General features: G+C 38.1%; 1 protein-coding gene across 13 annotated transcripts in view; it reads right to left on the reverse strand.

The window, feature by feature from the left end:
- NUMB (NUMB endocytic adaptor protein) overlaps nt 1-26,365 on the reverse strand; it is a 92,853-nt gene that overhangs the window by 24,946 nt on the left and 41,542 nt on the right. For 9 of the 13 annotated variants that reach the window (XM_032111073.1, XM_032111068.1, XM_032111066.1 and 6 more), the window contains exon 2: nt 9,669-9,812. In XM_032111073.1, coding sequence (XP_031966964.1) covers nt 9,669-9,794 — 126 coding nt within the window. In that variant the 5' untranslated portion in view covers nt 9,795-9,812. Of the gene's footprint in view, nt 1-9,668; nt 9,813-26,365 lie in introns of those variants that run through there. The other 4 variants (XM_032111072.1, XM_032111071.1, XM_032111065.1 and 1 more) reach the window with 1 other exon arrangement.

Raw genomic sequence — 26,365 nt, forward strand, 5'->3', positions numbered from 1 at the left:
GTACTTGGCAACCTGCCTTTTGCTTGGAAAAGGCAGAAACAGAGCAGGGTAAATATTGCCTCAAGTCACACTTCAAAACAGACAACCATTCTCCCCTGTGTTGCCAAACCTCTATTCAAGTCCCATGCTCCAACTTCCAGCAATCAGCCATGCCACTGCTGCTGGAGATGGCAAGTTTAGCTGCAGTTGTCAATACTGCTTCCACTCCTGTGAATGGAGACATTATTACACATATCAAGTGCATCTATCCACACCAAAAGGGTACAATCCACAGACCTCACTGACATTAATCAATTCTGAATTATAAAATAAATTACACTGTCACACAATACTTCTTTATGATACAGAGGACAAAAGGTGCTTTGTTTGCATTTACATGTTACACTTTTAGCCCTTCATAAAAAATGAAAAAAACCTTGTTCTTGCCACTGCACCAGAAGCTGATCATTTTCACTGGTGTTGAACATTTTACAGGCAATTTCAAAATTCCTCTTGCTTTGGTTTTTTCTTTTTCTGGGATGGAGTGGTGGTGTGCTAATTCCTTATATGTGCCAATATACTTTTCTTTCTTGTAAACATAAATTTTAAGTCTATAACCAGAAGCCTTCAAGCTTCTTTCTAAAAAATTTTTCCCCATCAGTCTGAGAGCAGATATACATGGCTCCTGTATTTAACCGGTGCTACAATATTTATCTGGCTTTTAATGGATTGTAATCAAAGAAAAAATATTTTCTCAAGAAAATTGGCAAAAAACTCTGTCAAAGACTGACCTCTTCTAGTGTTTATATTTTAAAAACAAGTGTTAAATCGTAAATATATCTCAACTTAGCCTTAAATTTGAAACATTGGCTCAACTTACTAGTGCAGCAGAATTTTATGAGTGACATTTCAAAATTTAATAAAGGAAATGCAGCTACTAGTTAGAGCCTGAAACAAAAGTTAAACACCAGAATTCAGGACTTAAGAAAAATAAACTATTGTTAAACTCTGTCATTAAATCGCCGGAAAGACATTACACGGAAACCACTTTAAAAAGCAGATACACAAATCCCACACTTCTATACACAACCTTTAAGGATCTTTGAAAGGAACTTCCCTTTCAAACTAAAGGAGAAGAAACATACTGTTGAAGTGCCTGGGCAGCAACTGTCCTATATAAGTAAAATCTCATGCAAATCCACGACAGCACATTACCGCAAACACACTCAAGGACTGGGACACGTAAGTACTGGGTATACACAGAAATCCATGTGAACTGCCTAAGTCATGCTGTGGTGGATGATGACTTTGAGAACTGTAAGGAAAGGAGTACTCATGACATATTTGCAAAGAGCATTTCTTGTCACAAGGGATTGTTGCAGCTTGCATTCCTGGAGAAAGTGAGTACTTTTCCATCAGGAAAATGCACATAGCAGGAATGCAGTATTAATATTGAATGCACTCCTACTTAATTTCCATAGCAACCAGTGAATGATAGTCATGACATCAGCAATTCTCGGACATAAGATGTTCTGTAAGAGATTTAATCGTTATACCAGAAATTAACCGCCAGTGCTTTTACAGAAAGCTAAAATCCATGTGGACAGAGTCCACATACAGAGTAACATAACATAAAAGCTCGAATCCAAATAAAATTCTTTCAGAGGCTGTTGGAGAAAGTCCCTAATGTAAACATTATTAAATAGAAGCACTGCTTATATTAACATTTTTAGCCAAAAGAAGATGAGATTATGGTACAGCCAATTAAACAAAAACCAAAAAACTTCCTCTCTTCATCACTTATTTTTATGTTCTCTTTTGCTGATGGTGGTGTTTGGTATCAATCTCAAGCCAAACATAAAGCAGTCGACACAGGAACGAGTTAAACTGGCACACAGCAAAGCATCCTTAGAATTCGAAAAGTGCTTGAGAAACTTTATTCTTTTTCAACATTTTAACCTTTTCCCAACTTCATCTAAAAACCAACAACTCAAGTTACCATATCAAGTGTTTCTGGTGAAGTTTTCCTACTGTCTTCTCCCAAATACATGCTATTGAAATTGCTCCTACTGAAACATCAAGGGCTGATGTATCAGGTCAGAAATAAAAGGACACCATCTGTGTCCTAGTACAAAAGCAATACTGCCCTGATCTTCTTGTTTTCATTTCTCTCCCAAATACTTGGCTGACTCAGTTTCCAAAGTTTCAAAGTTCAACAATAACAGCCGGCAAAAAGAAGATCTTTCACCAGAGCTCCTTCAACCTGGACAACTCACTCAAGCCAGTTCTGTTTGTTCATGTCTGGTGATATGCTTTTACAGCCTCTCTTTGAAACAGACTCAGCTACACAAATAATTGAGTATCAGCAGATATTCAAATGCACTGTTTTATTTGCAGTAACAGATTAGGTTCTTTGGATTACATTTGAAACTACACGGACACAGGAAATGAGGTTACTTGAAGTCTTGGCCAAGGTGTCCTGTGCTGGGAAATGAGCTGCCACAAAGAGAAGCACACCAGCATTTCTTGGTATTTTTCCTAGAGGCAACAACATTCTTCTTTCTTCCTCTGTGTAAGTTCTGGGGTATTATTTGCAACAGTAAGACTGACTACTTGACATCTGCACATGCTGATATGCTTCTAGAATTGGCATTGCTCAAGAATTAAAGCCTGAGCTCCAAAGTTTAAAAGTGAAATGCTGTCTTGCAAGTAGACGTAAGTTTAAATCCAGAAATCCTGGATACGTCTTAACGCTGAGCTATTTCCACTGACTTCTAAGATTTACATTCCAATGTTCAATACTTTATTTCTCTCCTCTCAAACTCATGCTCCTGCTTTCTAAATTTATCAGTTTGAAACAGATTTTGCTCAGTTTGCTCAGACAGAGCTACAGAAGCACAGACAACAGAAACTCTATGATTAAGCATCAACAAAGCTTAATTTTGCTTAGTCAAAGCTATAGGTTAGTTAGGATGCTACACATGTAACCAGGAATCAAAATGTCTCATCAACCTGTTAAATCCCCAAAAACAGGAATTGTAGAGGAGATCAAAAGAATCTAAAGCAGTATCTGTATCAATAGTTCTCCTTATTTTTTACATCACACCCACCTAAGAGCCACACTGTGCATTTCACATACTGGTTCTCACATGGCCTTTATCATTGTCAACAGAAACAACACTGTGAGGGAATAGCAAACATTTCCAGTTAGGAATATTGAAGATGAAGTAGAGAAGCTCAATACAGGATACACAAATGCTATGTTCTTAATTTTCTTACAAATCCCTAAAATGAGGCAGAGAGGGAACTCAGAAGGTTATGTAGGACAGCACTTGCTTCAGGGCAGGATCTACTTCCACATCTACATCAGAGAAGTCAGCCTTGAAGTATTATGACATTTCTGTAACTGGAGATCAGTAAGCTAGACCTTCTACCCAGTAGTTTACACGTCTCACTGTAGAAAGGGATGTTATTTTGCTGAATTGTTATTGCTAATGCATATCCTAAATTTCCCTTGATGAGGCTTAAACACACTATTTCTCCTAGTCCCCTCACAGTTGCACATATGTACTGTCAGACTTTGGTTTTCAATTATATGCTCTGATGTGCAATTCCTATCTTTCCAGGAATTCAGCATTATTTAACAAATTTCAAACTTTCTTTTAAAAAAGGAAAAGAAAAAATAGAGGAAAATCTAGTGTTGATGCCACCAAGTTTTTTACACACACTGCACAGGTGCACACTCTACCTTTTCAATTCCTGCAAAAAATTTGGTTTCCATGTATGACACTGGATATCTCCTAATTTTAAAAAACAGAATTAAGAGGTATAACCCAATAAGAACTTTTTGATTTCCAACAGCTAAATTACATTTAAAATAAATATTTCTGCAAGGCCGTTCAAACCATTTTAATTGTCCTATCTTTAAAACAATGTGAAGTTTATTAAACTATTTAAGAATTTCACCTTTGCCAAAGACAGGAGGTTTTTAAAACTCAGCAAGAAGCTTCATTTAAAACTTCTTGTCTGCAAGGCTATTCAAACAAAACTAAGGGTTGAACACAAGGGTGAAAAGTTTAAAGATTAGGGATTGCCTTACATTCCTTCTGCCATGACAAAAATGTATAGGAATATATTGGTGGTAAGCTTCACACCTTCCATTATAATCACCATCTTTTATAATTAGCTGTCTTCCAGCCTTTTTCCTGTGATGTTAAATGCTGCAGGATTTTTAAAATGTACCATTGCTTGCTGAGGGTTAGCATTCAATAGGAATGGTTACTGTTCATTGCTAACATCAGGCCTTCAAAGGTAGAGATTTCTAGTGTTTAATGTGTAAGGCTGTGCAACATTTCAGAAATCAGCAGATTTGTCACATTAACTTCTTAAAAATACTTAACATAGTTTCCAAAGACCATTTAAGGACCTCAAGCTTCACAGTGAAAAATATCACATGCTTAACTTAAAGGCACTTCAGCATCACGCCGGTAAATTCTTTCACAGCTATTATTTCAAACTAGAAGTACATTTAAGACATAAAATAAAAGCCACAGTTACCTGTGCTGGTACCAGTCTTTCTGACCTGGAGAAACAGAATGTCATACAAGCTGTATTTATGAACTTATTAAAAAGAAGAAGTTATTTTTAATATGAGATTTATAAATTTGACATTAAGCAATACAGTTCAATATGCAAATTCCAAAACTAAAGAGGACAACTGGGCAGCCACAAGTGGTGTAAGAGCACAAAGCAAAGTGACCGAAACGGCCTATCTCCTACTGATGGTGATTTCAGCAGTACCATGTACAGCTCAACAACCCAAACACAGGGACCCCAGGGATGAGAACTGACATTCACAGGTCCCAGTGAGGATACACTACAGGGCTTGTGCCAGTAGCTCCCTTTCCTTCTGTCTCTTCTTGAATATAAAGTAATACAGTGTCTTCCAAACATCTCCCATCAAAGCAAGGGTTAGATAGGAAACAGTTCAAGAGACTTGTTCTGAAAAGTCAATTCTTTTATACACGAAAGTACAACTGTATCCATACAACCGTTATTTGTTAACACTAACACAGAAATCAAATTCAGCAGAAAGGCTAACTCCAATGACACCAGGTACTCAGCAGCAAACCCTGGATGCCAGAGATAGAAATGTGGTTTGTTACTCTTCCACACCAGCTTTTTCACCGACATCTTCAGTCTTCCAGGTGGAATAAAAAAATGCATGTAAACTTGCAGGTGATATGCAATAGTAGCCTTAGATGCCTTAACGTTAAAAGAGACTGACTACCAAAAACATGGAAGTGACAGAACAAAAATTATCCAAGATACACAACTGCTGTATCTTCTAGAAGAACAGGTAGCAACCAGCTGTTAATATTCTGTTTAACACATCCTTTTGGTCAGAACCACCAAGAACTGGAAAATGTTTGGCTTGTTTAGCTCTCTAAGGTAAAAGGAAATGACCTAATTTTTCTGATATAAATTTCACAGGCCAGTTATTCCAAAGTGCATTTGTATGAATGAAAACCACTTACCCAGAGGGACACTCGAAAAGGCTTTTCAGACAAAAGAAGCCCTAGTGTCAAATATTTTAGTCATTATACCGCAGAACAGCTGCATGTTTTCAGTGAGGTAGTGTCTGAGCAAGAAAGCAAGTTTGAAAATGGGTATGTCAATGAACTTCATTTGTTGCAGTTATAATGTATAAAATTGTGTATAAATAAATTACAGCACTGATAAGCACAGCTGTAATGGCTGTTAGAATATCCAGCTTCTGAATAGTTTTAAATACAATCACTTCATCTCAGGCCCCTATGTATTGCATGTATCTGGCACAGTTTTTCTCTCAGAGGAAGGATTCACTACTGAAACACAGTATTTACTTTTCAGTTTGTTAGGACAGAGGAAAAGAATTTTTCCCTGAAAATAGACTTCTGCACAGACTTTCCAGCACATGTACCAGTGCCACATTTAATAATGGGGCAACTCTTGTCAAACATCTATAAAACATGCAAGGTATTATGCCTCCACGCCACCAAAGTTAGGAGAGCAACATCATTTATATTTCCAATGGAATAGCAAAAGTGTGCAAGTCACTTTTCTAAACACAAGTTTAACATCCTTTTCATACCTTTGCTAACAGACAGGACCTGTCTCTCCTTGGCTCTTCTTTCAATCTAACTTCAGTGGATTCAAAGCAGTTTACATAGGAGAGCAGTACAGCAAAGTCAGTAGCCATCGCATGGCCCTGTCTTTGAGTGTCAGGTTACCACATCAAGTGTGGTTAGATTTCCAACACAGAGAAGAACTATCTGTAATTACATCTATACACACTAAGATGACTGAGAAAATATGATCAATAGCTGGCTACATGCAGCACAGCCTCACCAACCAGTTGAAGAACAGACTGTTAAAACAAAAAAGAGTGCTATTCACTAAAAGGAACAGTATGCATCCATGATTATTACCACCTCCAAATTCATGAGCACAGCACTGGAGAGAACCAACTGTGGATCGAATCTACTTCCCTGAATTTTAAAGCAACATAAAGGAACATAACAGGAATTTTGCCCTACTTTCCACAGAGTATCTTCTCTCCCAAAGAGAAGATGAACCATAGATGTATCAGATTTGCTCAAAATCCAACAGAACACTTAAGGACTTTAAAAATAGGGATCAGCTGTGGACATAGCACAGGAAGAGCTTCTAGAAACACGTCAACAGAGAAAACCTTTCAGTAACATTAAATCTGTTTGCAGTACAGCATCCTCCAAACACAATGAATGAGCAGCTACTGGAATCCCTGTCCAACACTAACAGAATGAAGCCTGAAGGCAGGATGAAATCCTACTTGCAACATGACTTTCAAAGTGCTTCCACATGCTCTGTAATGTCTAAAAAAGGATAAATCTGTGGTAGCACTCTACAAACACCCAACCTCTGGGCAAAATATAAATGCCCAAAGGCAAGAAGTTAAAAACCACACCAATTTAAGAGATCTTTTCTTTACAAGAGAAACCAAGGGCAAACGTTCCTTTACGTGTTTGCACTAGTCTTCTCTTGATCTCAAAAAAAAAAGGGTATTAGAGTCTTACCTAAATAAAATAGCAAGCATTAGAAGAAACAAAGCCCACAACCTGGCTGCTACTACACCAGTCTATTTTACTTTCAAACAGAAAATCTTACAGACAGCTGCAGCAACATTTGTCAAGAATTCTCAGGTCTTCACTAAATACAGGTGAAGTCTTCACCACCCCTGTGAAAGCCAGATTCTGGTCTTGCTACTCAGTTACGCTTTGAGCTCCTACAGACAATGATTTTTAGAGAGTGGGCAAGGCAAACTATAATAAGTAAGAACAGGCTAACCCCTGCCCCCCAACATATTAAGAGCTGCTACACTACAGACAATGGACCACTTTGTAATTCCCATTGCAAAACTTAAAGGAAAATTAAGGTATATTCATTATCTTTCAGATTTGAATGCATTCCTATTCATTAACCATTCTTCCCAAAATATCTCACTTTGTTCTGCTCCACTGAGGAGCATCAGGAAGAAAAGTCACCTCATCAGATATTTAAGGACATAGGAGACTGCATACTTTTCCTGGAATATATGAATTTCCAAAAAATACCCATAACAGGATACTCTCCTTCAATAGCACAAAGTTCTTTCTGTGAGCAAAATACAGTACCACCCACTAAAGCGATGACTCCACATCTGGTTTATCTCGTTCCCTCACAATGGCATACTTCCTGTCTCTATCTATTAAACACCAGTTAACACCCACTCTGCATCTCAAGCCTTATAAAAATTTCCACTTTGTCCATACCAAGACATACTATTTTGGACAATAATTCTAAACAAATAAGATAAAACGCCTCTTACTATCAAATTGTTCTGAATTTACATTTTCACCTAATTGCAAGTTCTTTAAATATTAATAGTCTACCATTCTGACCAAATTAAGAAACGTACCTTATGTTTACCTTAAGAGCATTTTTTTCCAAAGAACAAATTAAATTAATTCCAGCAAATTAAAAGCAGACTACTGAGTGCACATAAGTTCCATTATGATGACAGGATGCAAAGATTCATCCATTTCTACACCTTTTCACCACAGAATAGGCCAAAACCTTTTTTGACTTTGGGTACATGTGCCCAGAATAGATGAATGCTTCATTTAAATACAGGAAGTACTTGTCATTAGAAGTGCAAGTCCTGACTGAGAGTTTTAAAAAAGTCAGTCTTTGAACAGTGAGAAGTGGTTCACACCCTTTGTGTTCAGTAAAGGATTGAAAAAGTTTGACTAAAACTAAATGCCTAGAAATTGAGCACTTTGCTTTTCAACCTGTGTAATACCTAAATTATGAAAAAATAATCAGACTCAAACTTACAACTCTGTTCTCTCCTAGACAGTGTTAAACCTTAATCTAAGTTTGAGCTTTCACAGAGCAATTACTTTCAAAGCTTTGGCAAAACACCATCTCTGTTTAGTACTGAATTACAGTTCCTTCCTCTTAGCAGAAAAATAGCACAAGACAAAAATAAGCAAGCAGCCATGAACTAGAAATGTTGTATATACTTGAGTATATGTAAAAGCACACATAAGCAACTCTAGTAGGGTAAAGCAGGGCATTAACCTTGTGTGAAAGTTATCTCATACTTACCACATATCTACACCAATCCACAACTTCACAAAAATACGAAACAGTTCAGAGAATTCCACCTAGCAACATCACATGTTTAACTATCAGACAGAATTACTTTAAGTACAATACAGAGAAAAACTAATGAAAACTTAGGTGTCAGAACCATAGACTGTGTTCCTTGTACATAGATATTTAACTCATTAGCTTTCCCCAAGCGTCATCTGCTTCTAATGTATTGTAGATCTACTATTAGTGTACCCTGAGGAAGAAAGGGGAGCATATGCAACAAGCCACCCTAAATTTTATATTTCTTTTTATTCTGGTATTTATTAAGTATTAATATTAAATACTATTCTAAAATATTAAAATATTGTTTCTTATATAAAGAGGAAGGAGAATTGGACACAAAAAAGAAAATACCTATTTGTAATATCTGATAATCTGGAATGAGTTATCAGAATTTTAAAAGGTAATTTCAGTTTCATATGCATTAATAGTCTGTAATACACACACACAAAATCACAGCACAGAGGCATTCCCAGAAGTTAGCAAGTGCTTCTAACCTCATGCACTGGTCAAAATCTCAGGTGTTACTTGACAATATTTTCAATTATCAAGAGGGAGGAAGGATTGCTTTCCAAGCACAGCCCACCACTTACCTTACAAGTCAAACTGTAACCACAACTACACTTTTAATAGAGAGAACTGAGTACCTTTCCATGCAATCCAAGAGGCCTATCATTTCTGACCTTCCAGAAAAATGAAGACAAATATTGTATTACTCCTCTACCTAGCTACATGATTTATTTCAACTAGATAATAATGTAGGATATCTCAGACTGATTTTCCAAGGCATTTGTTATGTGAGTCATCTGGTTTTAAGAAAAAAGCCACATCCTTTGCAATGAGAGCTGACTGTAAAATAGGTCTGTGTGTAATGAAGCATGTCTCTGGCTTATGCTTGCCAAAACTCCCCAAATAATAATTCATGGCAAGAGTACCTCATGGATATCCAAAAGAAAGGCAGAAACTCTTACCTTAACAGGAAAGCTACACTTGCCAGTACGAACGCCTTCTTCGTCAGTCTGCCACTGATGAGGCCTGCTGGCCTCTGGCACATAGACATCTTTCTTTCTCCTAAAGCTTTGCCGTAATTTGTTCATTTCTCAGATTTTCACGTCCTAGAAGAAGAAAAAAAGAATACTGCTAATAGGGACCAAACACGCATTTAGCCACTTCGGGTCAACCACTATCATGACAAATGATCCTGAGCTTTTTCAAAGATGAATGGAAGGACCTGTGAAAGAAAAATATTTTGGACACAGATTCAGAGAAAGATGGATATTCACTTCAAAATGGAAAACACAAATCCACATTACTTGCTTAACATCCTTCCACAGCAACTGAAGCATTAGACCCAGTAATAACTATTACTGGGAGCATAAGGTTTCCTAAAATAGCAGACAGAGAGCTTTGAAGAGTGATGCACATGAAATCCTGCCTCCCCAAATTTAAACACCCACCTAAAGCAACCAAGTAGGAAACCAATAGCAAAAGCTTCCAAGGCACTCACACAAGGCAAGGATTCATAGCTCTAAAACTGCTCCTAAAAGCAGGTGCTTGCGCTGTTCATTAAGTACAAGAGATAGGTTCACGCTTTGACTGAGGGGAACAGTCCAGCCCGTGCTTAGTCTACTGGCAGAATTCTTATGCTTAACTGAGAAACGCACTTCTTCAAAAGGGGAAGACAGCGCTGCAAATACACTTCTAAAGCCTAGAACTCAAAACTTTGTATACACTTGCCTTTATGTATCAACTTCTAATTACAACCCAATCTACACTTTAGACACGCTCACCTTTACTAGATTCAAACTACAATTAGCCAAGAAGCTATTAGAGAAATTACTACTAATAAAAATACTTGATATTCACCTAGAGAAGTAAAATCATAAGGGATACAAAGTGGGGAATATCGAAGACATACTGAAAGGCTTCTTAAGATTTGGTCATCTTTCCTGAAAAAGAAGCCTTCTTACAACCATGACATCTCATTTTGATTGAAAAAAAAATGCTGCAGAATGCAAGGCAAAATCTAATTCGATTATATATGCTTATTTCCCATTAGATTGCATAAACTAGAGAATATAGATATTTACTATACAGTCAATAGCTGGCCTTTGAGCGAAAGCTGCTTTAGAAGCAGTTGGAACACCATTTTAAACCTTGAAAAGAGCTGGTATCTTCCAGTCAAAACTATTTGACATAAGTAAGAAAAATCGACCCATTCAAGTTTGTGATATCTGACATTAAGAAATTTAAAGTCAAAATGCAGCTATTTCAAAGCTGGACACAAAAGTCAGAAACTAAAAGCACTATAGAAAATCACTGCCCACCACTAATTACAAATACTAAATTGTTTTGTATCTCATAGCACACTTTAGCCATTCAAAATAACAAAAAGGTGTGAGTTTTGTTACTGATTCCCTACTACTTCCTTCAGCAACTGTTACTTTCTTCCTCAAGCAGCATATAATTGAACAAGTCAGTTCCCACTGTATCTTAGGGGCATGATACTGGCTAATTTCTCTAGAATCTTCCACCTTTTCATTATCTATTAAAAGAAATATTTTAAGAGAAGTAACAATTCAAAGATATACCCATGGATAAAGAAAATACCACTATATCACTAGGACTGGGAAATTTAAGTGTGGTGACGTTAATTGTTTAAGGGCAAATAAGCACGATAGTCACACGCACAAGTTCACTGGCATTTGAATTCCATTATTCATGGGTCTTGCAGCATTCTGAAGCATTCTTTCAGCGTATAGGATAATTCCTTAAGTATTTCTACATTAGGAAACAGCCACACTAAACACCATTTTACAGCAAACACTGTGCTCAAAGTTGCTTGATGAGCATTTGAAAACAGGAAGGTGTGACACTCCAAGCAACCCAAATCCAAATGCAAATTAAGTGAAGGGTTGGGATGTACAGCAAAGGCTATAGGCAACTGACCCTAGCAGGTACCTAGAACAGCCATGAGGTATAGCAATCAGTCTAAGTGCAGGGATGGGAAGTTGCTGAAGGATTCTTAATCACAATTATCTAGTTATAAAGAAGTGTTAACTTCAGTCCTTCATAGCTACAAAATGCTTGTCATAACTAGTAACATAAAATATTTTCTTGAATTTACTTGAGCGGATTTAGAGATTAGAACATATGTGCAAAATAAAAAGCATGCACATTTCTTTCCACTCAATAAGCTGAAGCAGCTCTGTTTTGCTTTCAGCTGGGACAGAGCTAATTTTCTTCCCAGTAGCTGGTACAGTGCTGTGTTTTGGATTTAGGCTGAGAAAAATGTTGATAACACATTGGTTTAGTTGTTGCTAAGGGGTGTTTAAACTAAGTCAAGGTCTTTTCTGCTTCTCGCCCCACCCTACCATTGAGTTGGCTGCGGGGCACAAAACGTTGTGAGGGGACACAGCTGGGAGAGCTGAGCCCAACTGACCACAGGCATATCCCACAGGATGTGGCACCATGTGCAGCATGTAAAGCTGGGGGAAGAAAGAAGGAAGGAAGGGGGTACATTCAGAGTGACGGTGTCTGTCCTCCCAAGTAACCACTGCGTGTGATGGAGCCCTGCTCTCCTGGGGATGGGCAAACACCTGCCTGCCCACGGGAACTAATTTCTTGCTTTGCTTGACTATGTGGCTTTTGTTTTACGTATTAAAATGTCTTTATCTCAACCCATGAAGTTCTCACTTTTACTCTTCTGATTCTCTCACCCATCCCACTGGGAAGAGTGAGCAAGTGGCTGGATGGGGCTTAGCTGCCACCTGGGGCTAAGCCACAACACTCTTCTATAAACATGGTTTGTTTATTTTACAAGCTATAAGCCATTTTAAAATCTCTGAATGTGCAAAGGCAATTCTCAAAGTTTTAAGAAGAGTTGCAAAGCTTCTATTCTCTGTCAAGGCTTAGAGAGGCATTACAGCAATATCAGTTATGTATTCTGTTTTACAAACTGCAGACAGAGGACTCTATGCATCAGTCTAAAGGAATCAAAATTTCAAGGGAGGCCATTCAATCACCTTGGGCAGGTGAGACACACTGCAGCAAATCTCTGCATGGCACCTCAGCTCATAAGGACAGACACCCACTCTTGTCCCTGCTGCAGACTGGCAGCGCCACAGCACGATGAGCAAAACCACTGCTCCAGCTGCTTCAGTGAAAAGCACAGGAATCTGGTCAGCACATGACTTACAGCCCGGCTGCCCGACCTTGCACTCCAGTGAGAGACAAATGGGCATAGACACTCCACTCTGCCAAAAGAGGCAACAGACTCTTAAGCAGATACAATTAGATGCAGTAAGGCTCATGTGTCAGTTTTGAAGATCTCAAGGTAACTCCGAATCTCAAAAACTTCAGTGAATAGCAAAGCAAGGACTGAGGACCACACACAAACACTGTACCACTTGTGAAAAACAGCAGTCTAATTGCCTTATCATAACATTTGCTTATGCGAGCATTCTGTTGGACTTCTCCCTCCCAGGCATTACTGTTGCCCATGAGACTGGTGCCTTATCAGACATTTATTCTGACCAGGAATCTCAATCCCCAGGGAAGATAAGAATAGGATTTCCTCAACTACATTTTGTATGAGAGGCTGAAGTGGCATTTTGCCCAAACTATTTCCTTTTCACCAAAAACCAAACCCAGTTTCCTACATGTTCTAATTTTGAGGTCATGTTGGCAACAAACAGTTTAAAAATAGCTTATTCTATCTGATAGAAATGCTGACAAATAGCAAAATTAATTTCTGGTCAGGCAACCAGCAAGCTCTCTCCAATGGCCACACTTGGGTTTTCTGAAATGTCAGACTTATGAGTAGGTTGCAAAACAGTCTGTCCTATAAAAACCTAATTTGCTGGTAACATGCCTGTCAGGACAACATAACTAGAGCTATCACCTGATGGGAAAGTGTTAAATAGAACAATTCACATGGGCTGCATATTCGAGGATTCAGGAGAGAAGCACATGAATTGCTACAATTAAGTGCTGAAAATTTAACTAATTTTGTCTTGAACTCAAAATCTCTGCACAGAAGCTCTAAAGAGAGATGAGTGAGCATTTTCTACTTGAATTCTTTGTAGGGCACTTCACATTTCCATGCAAACCCCGTGTGCTTGCCAACACAACAGACACCAGCCTAGGCTGCAATAAGCTATCAGGGTATTTTCTACTAAACTGACAGCATGACTGGTACTGTAAAAAGTATGATACTATGTTTCGGGATTATGTAAGATGAAAGTTATCAGACTTCGATTTTTTTTATTTAGCAACTTATTTTTGTCATGTAATTAGAAGTATTTTAAAACCACCCAAGAGACAAACCAAAACACCAAAACCTCTATTTCCTTTTCACTTTTACAAATCCAGCTGGGACCCAGAGAAGGAGGACAACTGAGACTATGAAGACAAACCTGGTGAAAAGCCAAGATAGGAAACTCAAAATCTAATTAAATCACAAAACATAACACTACATCAGAGACAAACTGCCAACAAAGGCTGAAAGCACTGAGCCTTCTAGAGAAATGAGGAAAAAGAGCCACTTTGGGTCCCAGTACATTTCAAGGTTATCTTACTGCAGACAGCTGAGCATCTGAATGGTCATGACCACTGGAGAAAAAGAACCAAGCAAAACAAACCCCAACAAAACAAAACAAAACCACTCACCCAACACGAAAATCTCCACCACTTTTGTAATTCAAGAGATTACAACATGAGACTAGACATTAGACCATTTCCCAAAGCATCTACCTACAAAAGGTATCAAAAAGACAAAGGAGTTTTAAAATTTATGTTGCCATTTATTTTTATGCAAATTTAGATATTTTGGAAACAGAGCTCCAAAGGCAATTTAAGGAGAGCTTCAGCACCATTATTCTTCTGACCAACAGAAAAACTACCATTTACACCTCTATCAGTCCACTGACAGCTCAGGGGCAGAGTTGTCAGAACCAACAGAGACAGAAACAACACTGTCACGGGTAAAAGTGCATGTTGAAGCACTCTTGGCTTCACTGCCTTGTGCATCATCAGGTTATGGCTGCAGAACAAATTACTGCAAGATAAACCAGCATGTTAATTCATGTCTTGTTAGCTGCTCTGCTGTACAAGTGTGTTCACTTTTACCCTTCAGTGAGCACAAGCCAGCAATTTACTCTTCAGTGAGAGAGGGGTAAGCTTTCATATTAACTGAAGTTAGATCAGGAGGAAGCTGCTGATGATGCAAATTTGGAGCTTAGCTTTGCAAGAGTTTACCCATGCAGCCATACCTTTAGATAAGCAACTCGTTTACACTGTGCATAGGTGCTTCTTGAAGAGCAAAAACTGCTACAGGACAATCCAAACTACAGAATCTGCAGGGCAGAAGGACAATATGGGCACCTGGGTACCTGACCTGCAGTTCAAGCGGTCAGATTTTAAGCTAGGATGTACTACATATTTCACACTAAGCAACCACTTACAGTTTCAACACTGAGGAAAAAGAAACAGCACAAACATTTTTTTATCTTTCTCCTGAACACTAGCCTTCACAAAGGTTATTTAATCTGCATTCAATAATCTGTTACCGTTTCTGTTTACAATGAAAAAGGATTAAAACAGGTATTGAGTCTTCAGTCAGTGTTTTAAAACCATTCAGCAGGTTTGGGATTACTTTCTATTTTCTTTCAGAATTTAATACTGTTTCCTATTTACCTATTTAGAAAAAAGATAGTCATGGGTCAAACAAGGGCAAAGTACTCTCTGTAGCCTGCAACAAATAGAGAGTACCCAGGGGCAGGAGGGAACACCCTCCTTCTCCCCCACCCTGCATACACCCACATGCACTCCGGGTGCCATCCTCCTGATTTGTAGTACAGAGTCCTCCTACAAGCCTGAATCACCAGGAGTAGTATTAATACATGAACAAAATTCCTTGAAGCATGCACTTCAAAAAGCATGGAAATACACTTTTAAGAACAATGTGGAATCATTCTAAAATGTACAAGCCTCCATATACAACTAATTCAATTAACTTGATATTATCAGATTAAGTAATTTAAAAGAAAAAAAAAAAGGTCTCATTCATACCTGTATTGCCTGCTGGCCACACACAGGTGAGGGCCAAGCAGCTGCACAACCATCTGCTAGCTATGTGCTCTTCCCCAGTGAAATTTGCTGAAGGGCCAAGCCAAAAAGAGGCTGAAACCCAGAGCAAAAACCTCATCCATCTCTAATACGTTTTTCTCACATTTCTTGACATCAAAGCTTTCTGAATCAGGATGCATTCTTCCTGTCAAAGGTACCTGATATTTCAGACTTAAGAGGAAATGCAAATAATCTTAATCTCGTTGGAAAAAATGTGTTTACCTAACCTACTTACTAGGAAAACACTCCAAAAACATTCCTCTGCATATTGTGAAGATCTGTATCCTTAGAAAGCACTGAGTTCTTGTGCAAGTACAACCTGGTCACATCTGTCCACAGATTAATGTTTAACAGCTATCTTTTGAATACTATGAAAACCTGAACCTTATTATGAAATCCACAATGGCCTGCACCAGCAAATGTTAATAGCCCACACTTCCATATTCTAGAAGAGTAATTCACATTGCTTTTTCCAATAAAATATAGTTCACTGCTGGCACTTCAACATTATAGTAAATCTTGGCTATAACCAGGACACGAGGATATCAACAAGGAAATATGCTAGTTTCAAGCCATTTTCTTGAGATGAGATTTGGGTTTGGCAGGCTGACCTGCAATACAAAGACAAATAAAAGCAGTTCAAAACATTTTAGATCTCTTTTGCTCTCTAATGTACAATTTGAGTCCCTAAACTTAAGATGACAAAGAACATTTCATTTATAGAAAAAGAGGCAAGCTAGGAAAGCAAGTTGATTCCTTCCAAGGTAAATAGTCTGTCCTTGTCTATTATGAAGCTGCCAGGATGGAGTTTACTTCTCTGAAAAATCCTTATTAAGCATTGCTGCTAAGCAAACACTCTCCCCTCCTCTCCCACTTACACAGTACAAAAACATGTAATGTCCTATCTCTCCAAGCCTACTGTAAAGGTTAGCCAAAACTTGCTGCAATTGCCCTGCAACAGCTTCTCTGCAATTATTCACCAGCACAAGAACACAGAGTACCCTCATCTTCTAAGGAAGAAAAGGTCACCCCATGTGTCAGATTCTGAATGCAGAACTTTGAGCCTTTTTGTAAGTTTAGATCCCATAAAATCTAATTAAATCCAGCACTGTCACACTGAAGCAAATGAAGGCATGTAACCGTATGAGCATGCTCACTAAAACCTTAACAGCCCTGTTTCGCAATACAGGCTGACTAACCACATTATTCACCACATGCCTTTCCAAGCCATTCACCCTTTCATTACTCAATTAACATCTAATAATACAATACTACAAGTAAGCATTCTAAGACATCAAAATACACATAAAGGCGAAGCATTTCTTCATTTGTTCAGCCAGCAAATACATTTTGTTGTTGTTATTATTATTATTTAGAGTTCCAATTAAGGAGATTTTCCTTGTTGAAGATCAATTATTGGATACATAACTAAAAGTCTACTGAAGCAAGCATACCATCTATAGAAAACTCACCTTCCAACAGTGAAAGTAATATTTAGATCATACTTTGAAAATACTGCAGAAATGACAACCTTAAACTCTTTATGTAAGAGCAAAGAGATCAGAGCTGTGACAATAATGTCTCTGACAGCATTCTTAGAAATCGTGATGCATTGCTATCATGTGCGGTACAAGACATCCTCTCAAATCCATCAGATTTCTTGCAGTCTTATACCTGAACTAAGGTTATCATGTAAGCACTTCACAACTCTTTCCAGAGCACTTGACAATTGTATTTGCACCATGGATGAGGGTGGAAGAAGGGGAAAAAACAATGCTATGACAACAACATCTTACTGGCACAAGACAGAGTTAAAAATTGCAAACAGCTTATGAAATATCAGGAAATTAAATAATGAACTGTACTCCAACACACTGTTAACAATTATGTGGCTAAAACGTTCAGCTACCAGAGGCCCTGTCCTAAAGCTTAGAATTTTGTAAAATACACTTTTCAAATATAAATACCCCCAGACTGCAGCAATTAAATACAGTACTCAGTATTCCACAACGTTATGTAACAGAAGCATCACCAAAGTTAACATTAAGACTCCTAAACTGTCACAAAAATACAAGTTTGATCATTGCAAGACAGAAGTTATTCCTAAAGATATGCAATGCTCTTTCTAGCAGATGTAAGATAAATCATTTGCCTTTCACAAACCTGTGAAATTCAGCAAATAAAAGAAAGCAAGCCTCATTTTCTCCATCAATAACTATTCTAAAGCAAATATCCCAATTCAACAGACACCACAGCAACTGCAAACTCTGACTATGGTACTATACAATATGCTAAGAGGCTTAAGAGCAGAGATATAAGGCAGTAATCCCCTTGTTTTGTAGGCTCACTCTAAAAATACCCTGCAGACTGTCAGCCACTAGTGGAAAGCAGGTCTCCTAAACACTTTATGTGATACAAAGTGCATTGAATTATATCATCTATAATAACTGAAAATAAGCAAAAGTTTAGTAAAGAAACACTAGCTATGCCTTGTGGAAAGCAGTCAAAGTAATTCTGCTTTGCAGCTCATCTGCACACATGTGAATAATTTTAACTAACCAAGCCATGTCATCTCCAAGTGCATCATTGACATTTAGGGCAGCTAAATATGAGACAACTCAACAGTTTTCAAACACGAACATCTCAGTTTAAAAGGTATCTTTACAAATACATGCTGAATTTCAAAATGAAATTAGATATAAAAGAAAGTACAGAAAGGGCTGAAACAGACAAAAAGTATGTTTTTTAATCACTCAATTCCACAAATTGCAGTTTGAAGTTATAAATGTCAAATCCCATGAAAATAAATGCATTTTCAAAATTAAAAAAAAAAAAACTTGACAAGTAAAATAAGCAACTTTTACTGGTAGATCAATCACAAATCTTAGGTTTTTACACTGCACTTCAGTAGGACCTATGAGTATTTTATAAGCAAATAATCAGAGTTGACTAGACAAGACCAAACATCTGCTGCTTAGTATCAGACAGGGTCGAATATAAATCAGTCAATCATACCTTTGTGCTGTTGACCTGATCACTACCTACTGACTGGGAGTTCAGAAACATACGAACACTCATAGTATTTTTGGTTCCAGCTCTTGGGTGAGAGCAGAAAGAGTAGATGAAGTAAGCTACAGATCCAGAGCATGCATTTCAGGAACCAACTGCACTCTAAACTAGATTACAAGGAGGATATACTTCAGCAAGATTTAAAAATATATACTTGTACTCATAGTGAAGCTTTACCCTTGGTTCATATACAATGTTTCACAAAAGTGAAAGCCACTGCATTTTGGACAACTGATCCTGCAACACTGATCTACACCAGCCCACAGCATGGTCCAGTCCAGCAGTCCACGTAGCCAACATTCCAGAAACATTTGGAGCAACAAACCATAAATTCGGATCAGCTTTATGAGAAGTCTTCAGTGGGAATGAATAGTAGTGCTGCTGAGTCTGTCAGCAAGTAGGATTCAGGTACAGAGAAACCAGGTAAATCCACATGATCAGATACAAAACAGGGAGGTAAAAAGGGCTCTCCACCACAGCCAGCAATGTTTCATTCATTCATTCATATATGCTCCCAAAAGAAAATAGTTCAGCAACAGTTTACAGGTGATGCAAAATGTTCTGAAGTAGGTTAAATTGATTTTGAAAAGACAAGATCATCTCACAAGAAGAAATTCTTCTGTAAGAAAACAGCAGAGAAAAGCACATGGAAGAAAGGTAAAAAAGCCACCTTAATTATTAATAGCAATGAATACAAATTCAGCTATTACCACTGTCTAGGAAAGGACTCACGTTTAGTCCTCTAAAAATTTAATTGTCAAATAAGCAAACAGTAGTAAGAATTATTATGAAAGGAGCACAGCAAAGCCAGTATGATGCCGCAGCATAAGATCAGACTGCACTCAGCTTCAATACCACATAGTTCTTGTACTTAATATACCCTCACTGAAATGAAACTGAAAGGTGCAGGAAAGTGGCAAGGATAAGGAGGATAGCAAGGACTACTTAACACCTTCTGCTCAAGGACAGATTAGATACATCAAAGGTCTTCACCTCAGAAAAGCAATTTTCTAGTGGGGAAGGCTACAAAAATTACAGTATCAAAATGTTAGCAAATGAAAAGGGAATGATGATTTTTCAATTCTTATGTTGCAGAAACTGTGGAAAAACAACAGAATTCTCCAGCAGTCCAGGTGTCAATAAAAGAGTATTTCTCTTCATGATACAAAATTAACTAGGACAATTCCTAGCTCTGGGAAAGTTTAAAAACTAAAAATAAAAAAGAATTTTAAAAATTTTAAATAATAATTAAAAAAATAAAACAAACAAACAAAATACCAACAACAGCAACAAACCCCCAAACCACACAGATTAATTATTGGATCAAAACTTCCAAAGGTTATTTGAACCTATAGTGGAGATGCAGCCTTCCATTTAGAAAATCACCCAGTCCAATCTGACCAGCTGGGAAGTCTTCCTTCGTGTCTTAATCTTCTATTCTTCCCCAGGATCCAACACTGACTGTGTCAGAGAGAATTACTGTGCTATGGAGCCTTTGTTGTGAAGCAGCACAACTCACAAGCTGGTGTCTCTTCAGGGCCAGTCCAGCTGGCCACACCTCCGCGTTGCAGCTGTCACAGCACCACAGCAGAGTTGTTCACACCCAACTGCCCCAGCACCACCACGAGCTGCCTCGCTACAGTGGTAAGGATCTCCCTTTCCCAAACACACAGAAGCAGAGGTTTCTACAGCTCAAGACATTTAAATGAAATGAATTTGTATATTCCAGATAGCTCACAAAATTTGAATTATTGCGGCAACAACCCATGGGTGCACTAGTCACTCTCAATTACGAAATGAGAATTAGCTTAAACTGCCACAAAGTGTGTCATTCACAGGGTGACAGATGACTCCTTGTTATACCAATACTGCACTGGGCCCAAGCACCCCAGTCAGTCACAGCCTGGCAGCTGTTACATGGCAGTTCAAGACACTTCAGTCGCTCTCATCCTCCACAGCTAAATATAATTAAGGCCCTCTTATCTGTGGGTTTTCTTCAGCTTGTTCACGCTAAATCAACCACACTTTTGACTGCAGCTAATGCAAAGAAGGAGGAGGGCAAGTGACACAAAAGGCATTTTTAATATTCATTTATAACTCAAAGTGAAATTGTGAAGCTTTCTATCAAGCTTTTGTGAAAAATGGCAGGTTTTAATAATAAAAATGAGCCGAGAGAAAAGATACAGTAATTTCTTCTGGCTGTCAGAATATCAGAAAATCATTTGATCATCCCTCATTAAGCCTCATAACAGAAAAACTTCACATTCATGTAAAAGATAGGCAGAATGTTCTTAGGAACTCGCTCTGGTGTCCAGCATAGCAACTGTGGTTGACTTCTAAGAACGTGATTTTTTCTTTACACAAATCCTACTTATTATAGTAGGAATTACTTTTGTACACCTGTCCAGTGCAAGCTTTGAGTTGTTCCATAACGCTTTTCTCACAATAACTCTTTACAAAACACTACAAGGAACTAACAGAATTATTTCCCAAATCCATTTGCTTTACACAAATGTAATCAAATCGGAAGCTAGCTTAACAAAGTCAGATAACAAGCTATAAATTCTTTTAAGCACACAGAATGCAATGCTTTCTGAATTCCCTCACCAGTTAAATACCTTTAAAAATATTTTGCATCTTCTCTAGATGCTAATACAAACCACATGTTTCATTACCCACAGAAGAACCCACAAAACATTTATGGAATCTGTCACCATAGCCCCTATGAGAGGTGTCTAAACAGAGAATTCCAACACAATTCCACCTTTCTGGTACCATTTTGTATACAGACAACTAGCATTCCTTACGATAACCCAGCATGTAAAACCTCACTTTGTGCCTAATGTTTCCCATGCCTGCTTACTGCAAAGCCTTAAGATCTAAGCACAATTTCAGTGATTTTGAAAATTATATATAGCAACATAACTAAAGAAATATCTTTTATAAGCATTTACCTTCATAATATCCTGATGTACGTAATTTTGTGAAAAAACATTCCCCAAACCCAAGTGTAGTAGAATCAGTTACCAGAACGATGTTCATAGGACAGAAGAAAGAATATCTTCATTGATGACTTACTTCTTTTTTCCCCCCCTCAGATTCTGCCATAGTACTTTTCTTAAAAATTCCTCTTTCTTGAAACTACAACCATGACTCCATGGATATTTTTTAAAAAATGAACCTATGGGCTGAAATAAAGGAGAGATGATAAAGTCCAATATGGGCTACAAAAGGTTTAATATGGGAACTTACGTCATTTCCTCCCTGTACCTCACAAGACAATGTTTTTTAAGATAATTTTAAGTGTTTCTTTTAAAGAACAACCTCACAATCTGGAATTATTACACCATTATACCAATTTGCCACAACTCCAGTCAAGGCTGGATTTTTCTTTCTTCATGGCAACAGACCTGAAGCTTCTCAGACTGATGCCAAAACCTTTCATCTTACTAATTTCAATGTTTGCATATTTTCATTTGTGTACAAGGGGAGAAGAGGTGATCTCTATGAAATTAAGTGATAAAAGGATAAATCAATCCATCTGCATTAAAGGTTTGAGGTTTTTCGGAAGAACTCCAAGTCAAGTTTTTCATATCTGCTCTTATAAACAGATGCATACTTCCCTTCCCCACTCCCTCTTCCTATCACTTGGCATTTAGAGCCTTTTGCTTATAGGGATAGTAATGTTGGCCTTTATGGAGGCTGTAGATAGGAATTCAACTGCTATTGCTACAAAATCTCACCAGCACTGTTTTTTTAAACACTGATAATAATCTCTTAGACATTTCCTTCTGTGAAGTTACCAGATTTCATGACGGTCATTAAAATTAGTAACACATTATTTTTGACCAGCAATAATGTATTATGAATCCACAACTACATGCTCAGTGAGAATTATCACATAAAGCTTGAGACATCAGTAAATCCAGGGGTTCCTCTCCAGACCGTTTTTCTTTACTCCCATTAAACTTAGTGAAGAGAAAGAAAAGCTCAGTTATACAAACTCACTTTCAGTATACCTAACAATGAAAATATATTTCTCTAAATAAATAACTCTGTATACATCCAAAGAGATGGTTTCTACCCTTTTCACATAAAATCAAATTAATAATTACAAAATTCCTTCATGATAATGAAGATTTTTTTAACACAAACTTTTATCAAGAAATGGAAGCAATATGCTCATTTCTCTAGCAATCTAGTCAAAATACTTGGTCTTTCCAAGACCACAATAAGATTTTAATTCCAGCCTTCAATATTTAAACCAGTTCATCTAATATAACATTGGGGGAGGGGGGGGAAGGTATATATGTGAATCTAATGTTACTATCTGAGACAGACTGCTCCAAACTTGTAAAACTGCCTTACCTACTAAATGAACTGCAAGAACTCACATCAGCATTTTACCTTCTAGTCAAAATTAAGTCTATGGTAATTCAGAAGGTCAAGTCTTAGAATATAATGGACTAGAATATAATGGTTTCAGACTTACTGTACCACCTTCCTGGTGATAAAATACTGGCATCTTAATTCAACTTTTTCTGTTAGCTTTCTCTTCCCCATATCAATTCTGTTAGCATACAGGTTTTATTATCTCTTTCAAGATCAGCACAGAATTTCTGCTACAAAAACCAAACATGCATTAAAAGCCAGAATGAACCTTTGCATGTGTGCTTTCTTCACAAGCTGTACTCACATCTCAAAATGAATACTAAGGCCAGGACGTGCATTCTAACGCAGACAGTTTAAAATAACCTTCACATAATAATGAAAAACCTCCACTGAACTTCTCTGAAGAATCTAGAAATTAAGATCAAAAGTGTTCCCATACTCTTAGTGCAGTAAGACACAGAACACTTAGTGAGATGAAGTTTAACCAACCACTTTAACAGTTAACCAATCATACATTAAAAGACAAAGTTAAAATATGCATCTCAAAATGCCAGTGCTGCCTTTCAGGGTCCCAGTTTATCTATATAAGGAGCTAAGACTATCACCCTCTTTCATGAATACCAAAATCCCATAAATATTCACAAAACTGTCTCACCATTCCTCATTAACAGTTCTCCCACCTAATGATTTTAAATTATTGTGTTTATTTTAGCCCCAACCTGTAAATAAATGGACAATTTAACATTAAGATCATGAAAAGATCATGAAAAAGTGTTTTTATTTCAAAAGCTTCAAATGAAAATATAATCACAAGCAATATATACTGAATTAAGTCAGAAACGTCTCAAGCCATCAGTAAAACATTTTGTCAGCTAGGGCTGTTAAGAACTACAGAAATATTGCATATTGTACTTCAATTGAGCACCTATTGACTCTCCTTAAAATAAGCTGCCATCTGAGACATGGACAAAAAGACAAAGATGTTCATTATTCAAACAAATTGAGCTTTTGGCCATCTTGTTACAATTGTTCAAACCCAGGAAAAAAGTTCAATATTAACATCACCCTGAACTAGAGAAGTAAGTAGTTTTGCTACTGGTACCGAAATCACCTTCCTCACCCCTGTCATGATCTTAAGCAAAGCAGGATGCTGTCTATCATATATGGGCTCACACTTCCGTCTCCTTCTTCTCCTTCTGAAGGTTAGTTAAGTGAATTCCACAGCTACGTAGCAGGCCATGCTCTCCCAGAGGGAGATCAGGCTGCCCAGAAGTCAGTGCAGGACTACAGGCAGGGCTGCCAGCAACAGTGGCAACTCAGGAGCTCCAGTGAAGCCAAACAGTCCTCACGAACACACCAGTCTGACTGAATGACCTCAGCTAGGCTGGAACTGTGAAACCCACAGATGTCTCTCACCTTTCTAAATCCCGTGTTGCTCACTACAGTAAAACAGCTACAATGATCTGCTGCAACACACAGAGTGTGGTGGCAAAATAGAGAGAGTCCCAAATAGTGCACTGCCCATAAGTAACTCATGGCTGCAACAGCCTCTTGAATCATACATTAGCTGTCATCTTCCCAACTTTAAACTGCCTGGCAAAAGAACAAGAAAAGTCAAACAGGAAATAATGAGGAAAATTTGTCTTCATTCTCAAGTCCATCAGAGCAATCAATGAAGCTTCAAGCTCAGCAAAGACAGAAATATCACCTGGCGACCCTGAAATCCTTCACCCAAAGGCAGCCTTCCCACATCTGCAGCACAGTGCACTGCTACCAGTCACTCCTCAAAAACCAGACACAGTACAGGGCAAGAGGCAGAAGGTAACCAAGGCTTCACTCACATGAGTTTTCCCTGAATAATTCAGATTCTACCATTGCCATATTTTGCATTGCCTGCTGATGAATGGCCACAGTGGAAAGCAACAAATTTCACTCCTGGTATGAATGAGTTTGACATAAAAGCAGTATGAGCTCTACAGTTAGGGCAAGTAGGAAATCGTGCTGCTGCTGCTGCCCAGGCTGACAGATGAAATCATGTGCCCTGGGGTGCCATCTTCCTATGGAGAGCATCACCTTACTTCCATAAAAGACAGCTGCTTCCTGGGGTGGCAACTGAGCTGGGCATCAGAAGACAGGATGAAGAGGAAGGCAGTCTAAAAATGCCTGCAATGGAACAGCTGGCACCCAGCAGCAAGGCAGGCATGATAGGGACTCAGTGAAAAGGACACTGGATATTGTGCTGCCAGATTCACACAACCATAAAAATCACAACTGTGTTATGTTCACCAGCGACTGGTCACAGAGTCCACTGATTTGAACAGCACCTTGAATAAACTCCATTATTCTGGCAGGTGATTGCAGCACAACTACTCCATTCATAGATCATCATTCTTAACAGCATCCTCTGCCTTCCCTTTCTAAGTCCAGAAAATTTTAAAGTAAATCCTTACAGAATGTGCAGAATTCTCTTATACAACAGGCAGCATATATGACATTGACAATATAGGTAACACCATTCAGAATGCCAATAAAATTAGATGGAAGACAACACCACCTTCCTTCACAAGGAATCAATTATACATTCCTCAGTTACAATTCCTCTACATATATTAAACTCCACCTTATTTACTACTTTCACAGGAACGAAGTTACGAGCAGGGAATGCAAATAGTGACTTGGTGACATAGGTACTGAACTGAGGCAGAAAGTGAGCTTATTCTGCTCTAGGAAAATCAGATCTCCTAAGAAGTTGGCATAATGTGCCACTGAGGAGCTCAGTTGGTTGGAGCATGGTACTAATAACGCCCAAGGTTGTGGGTTTGATCTCCATATGGGCCATTCACTTAATAGCTGGTCTTGATGATCCTTGTAGGCTCCTTTCAACTCAGAGTATCTTGTGACAATCCCTTCTTGCTGGGAAGTTCTGTATAAGAGTCTTTACCACAACCCCTGGAGGACCAAGCATCACCTTATGTCCCTTTGAGATTAGCAAAGGCACGCATTTCACTTAGCCAGAAAACATTGGTGCGCATGGCAAGACTTAGAAAATCCACTCAAACTGTACTGTTCTTCCAGCAGC

Source organism: Corvus moneduloides, chromosome 6 (genome assembly GCF_009650955.1).
Source record: "Corvus moneduloides isolate bCorMon1 chromosome 6, bCorMon1.pri, whole genome shotgun sequence".
In the NCBI taxonomy this organism is placed as follows: domain Eukaryota; kingdom Metazoa; phylum Chordata; class Aves; order Passeriformes; family Corvidae; genus Corvus; species Corvus moneduloides.